The sequence below is a fragment of the Babylonia areolata genome, chromosome 1 (assembly GCF_041734735.1).
Source record: "Babylonia areolata isolate BAREFJ2019XMU chromosome 1, ASM4173473v1, whole genome shotgun sequence".
NCBI classification, from domain to species: Eukaryota; Metazoa; Mollusca; class Gastropoda; order Neogastropoda; family Buccinidae; genus Babylonia; species Babylonia areolata.
In genome coordinates this window covers 65,596,809-65,599,308 of record NC_134876.1, presented here as the reverse complement: position 1 = coordinate 65,599,308, position 2,500 = coordinate 65,596,809, and the positions used below count along the sequence as shown (strand labels likewise).

The 2,500-nt window shown below is 45.0% G+C and overlaps 1 protein-coding gene across 1 annotated transcript in view; it reads right to left on the bottom strand.

Moving 5' to 3' along the window:
* Positions 1 to 1,723, bottom strand: part of LOC143293123 (uncharacterized) — a 4,080-nt gene extending 2,357 nt beyond the window's left edge. Inside the window, exons 1-2 of the mRNA XM_076604038.1 lie at positions 1,418 to 1,723; positions 55 to 171 (exon numbers count right to left, since the gene is read on the bottom strand). Of these exons, the coding sequence (XP_076460153.1) occupies positions 55 to 171; positions 1,418 to 1,579 (279 nt within the window). The 5' untranslated portion in view covers positions 1,580 to 1,723. The remainder of the gene's footprint in view (positions 1 to 54; positions 172 to 1,417) is intronic.
* Positions 1,724 to 2,500: the final 777 nt, after the last annotated feature.

Sequence of the window (2,500 nt, the reverse complement as noted above, 5' to 3'; positions counted from 1 at the left end):
ACATTACCAAATAATACCAGCCAGGCTTACTTGTACAGTTTTCGTCCAACTCACCTTGTTATAGTCAATCAGAACCTTTTGGTTCAGTTTGATGGAACCCACAGGACCAATAGTGTAATTCATTATCACTTGCTGCTTTTTGTCGTAGTCCATCTGCATATCAAACATAAGCTGCAACACACAACCAAGTGCACATCATAACTATTGCTTCAATAATCGCATCAGCTTTCGAACGGCTTCATTACCAAGCTGGAACATTATAGATACTATGGATGATACCAGATTAACACACACACACACACACACCTATATGTATATGTATATATATAGATCGTAAGGCAAGAACAATTTTTTTGTGTACGTTGCTGCTCCTTCTCTTAGCATCTTCGTCTCCAAAAAAGTGTGGTGTGGGTGTGGGTTTGTGGGATGGAGTTGGAACGGGATGATCTGTGCGTGCGGGTGTATTTGTGTATTTTAGTATGCACGTGTCACTGCATTTTTTTGGATATTGTAAACGCCCAGGGCTTTTGTATTATCAGATTGCCGGGGCGTACCAAATGTCCTTTTATTATCATCATTATCTTAAAGAGTGATCAAACGAAACTAAACACCATCTGCACGTCTGTGCGTCAAACTAGGGTTGCCGGTGGGGTGTATTCCCGGGGACCGCTACGGTGGCCGGGTTGGCCTAGCTGGAGATACGAACACACCAGTGGACTGCGCACCCCCATCTCCCCTGTTAGTTAACAGAATATCCCTCGGTGTCCCAGCTAAATTGCGCCCAACAGCAACCTCCCACAACACGACAATTTTCATCAGCATACTGATGTTGGTCGTTAAGTGGAAGAAGAAGAAGAAGAAACTGAGATTCCCGTAAAATTCTTCAGTTTTTTCATTTCGTTTTTAGGGAGTGCGCAGTGATGTGTGGGCCTCGGCACGACTTGGACAAGCTGTACTCTGGGTGTGGACCAAGTCCTGCAGGTGTCCTTGGAGCTACAAGTTGCTCCACACAGAGCAGCAACCAGGCAGTTATTTTGATCTCTCTCTCTCTTCCTCTTTTTCTTTGTCTGTCTGTCTGTCTGTCACACACACACACACACACACACACACACACACACACACACACACACACACACACACACACTCTCTCTCTCTCTCTTTCTCTCTCCTTCACACACATACACACACAAACACACACACTACACACACACAAACACACACTACACACACACAAACACACATGCACGCACACACACACAAACACACACGCACGCACACACACACACACGCACACACACACACACAGATTCTTCAAGATTCAAAAACTTTATTACTCAAGGGAGAGAGAGAGAGAGAGAGAGAGAGAGAGAGAGAGAGAGAGAAAACAGGCGTACCAAAATAATGATTTCCAACTTACCATCTCTCCCGTGTTGAAAGATTCCAGGGGGTACATATAGGCGGAGTACTGATTCGGCATGCAGCACCGTGGTGGTGGTGGTGGTGGTGGACCCCCGTTGACATCAGCAAGGGTGACGACCGCGACCACCACCACAGCGACGAAGAGAGAGATGGTCATCATTCAGGTTGACACACACACAGCTTAACTCGGGTTGGCAGATTGCTTTACCCGTTGAGTTGAGTTTCCAGAAGGGAGAAGGAGTTATTGTTGCACGGGTCTGTGGTCTGTACAGGCCTGCCAACCGATTTCGATCCTTACACGAGACTGTGAGACCCAGCGTGCTTCCTCCCCCTCCCCCCACTACCCCTCCCACACCCCCTCCGTCACCCGATCTGGAGAAATAAAAAGGGGGAGTTTTCAGGTGAAGGATTCAGTTTGAAGACTTGAGGGTTGGGAAGAGTGTGGTGTGTGGTGTGGTATGGTATGGTGGTGGTGGTGGTGGAGTGTGTGTTGTAGTGTGTGTGTGTGTGTGTGTGTGTGTGTGTGTGCGCGCGTCCCCTGTCCATTGTGAATCTGTCTCATCCTGCTGTCCATTGTGAATCTGTCTCATCTTGCTGTCCATTGTGAATCTGTCTCATATTGCTGTCCATTGTGAATCTGTCTCATCCTGCTGTCCATTGTGAATCTGTCTCATCTTGCTGTCCATTGTGAATCTGTCTCATATTGCTGTCCATTGTGAATCTGTCTCATCCTGCTGTCCATTGTGAATCTGTCTCATCCTGCTTTCTGACGTGTCATTATTAGATTATAAACGCACTCCTTTTTAAGACACTGACATTTTGAAGTGAATCGCTTTGAAAAAAAAAAGTCACAAGGAAGACCAACTGTACAACCAAAGCAAGAAATGAAGCTAAAAGAATTGATGTGGAAGAAAAATCAAGAACAATATATCAAATTTAGGAAAGAGGAGAAAAAGACTTCGAAGAAAGGAAACTGCAAAAAGTTAACAGAATTGATAAAGAAATCAAAAATGTTTTGGGTAATTTTCGGATGACTCGATAGGAAAAGTGTTTGAAATGGTTTTTTTTTTTCATTTTGTTT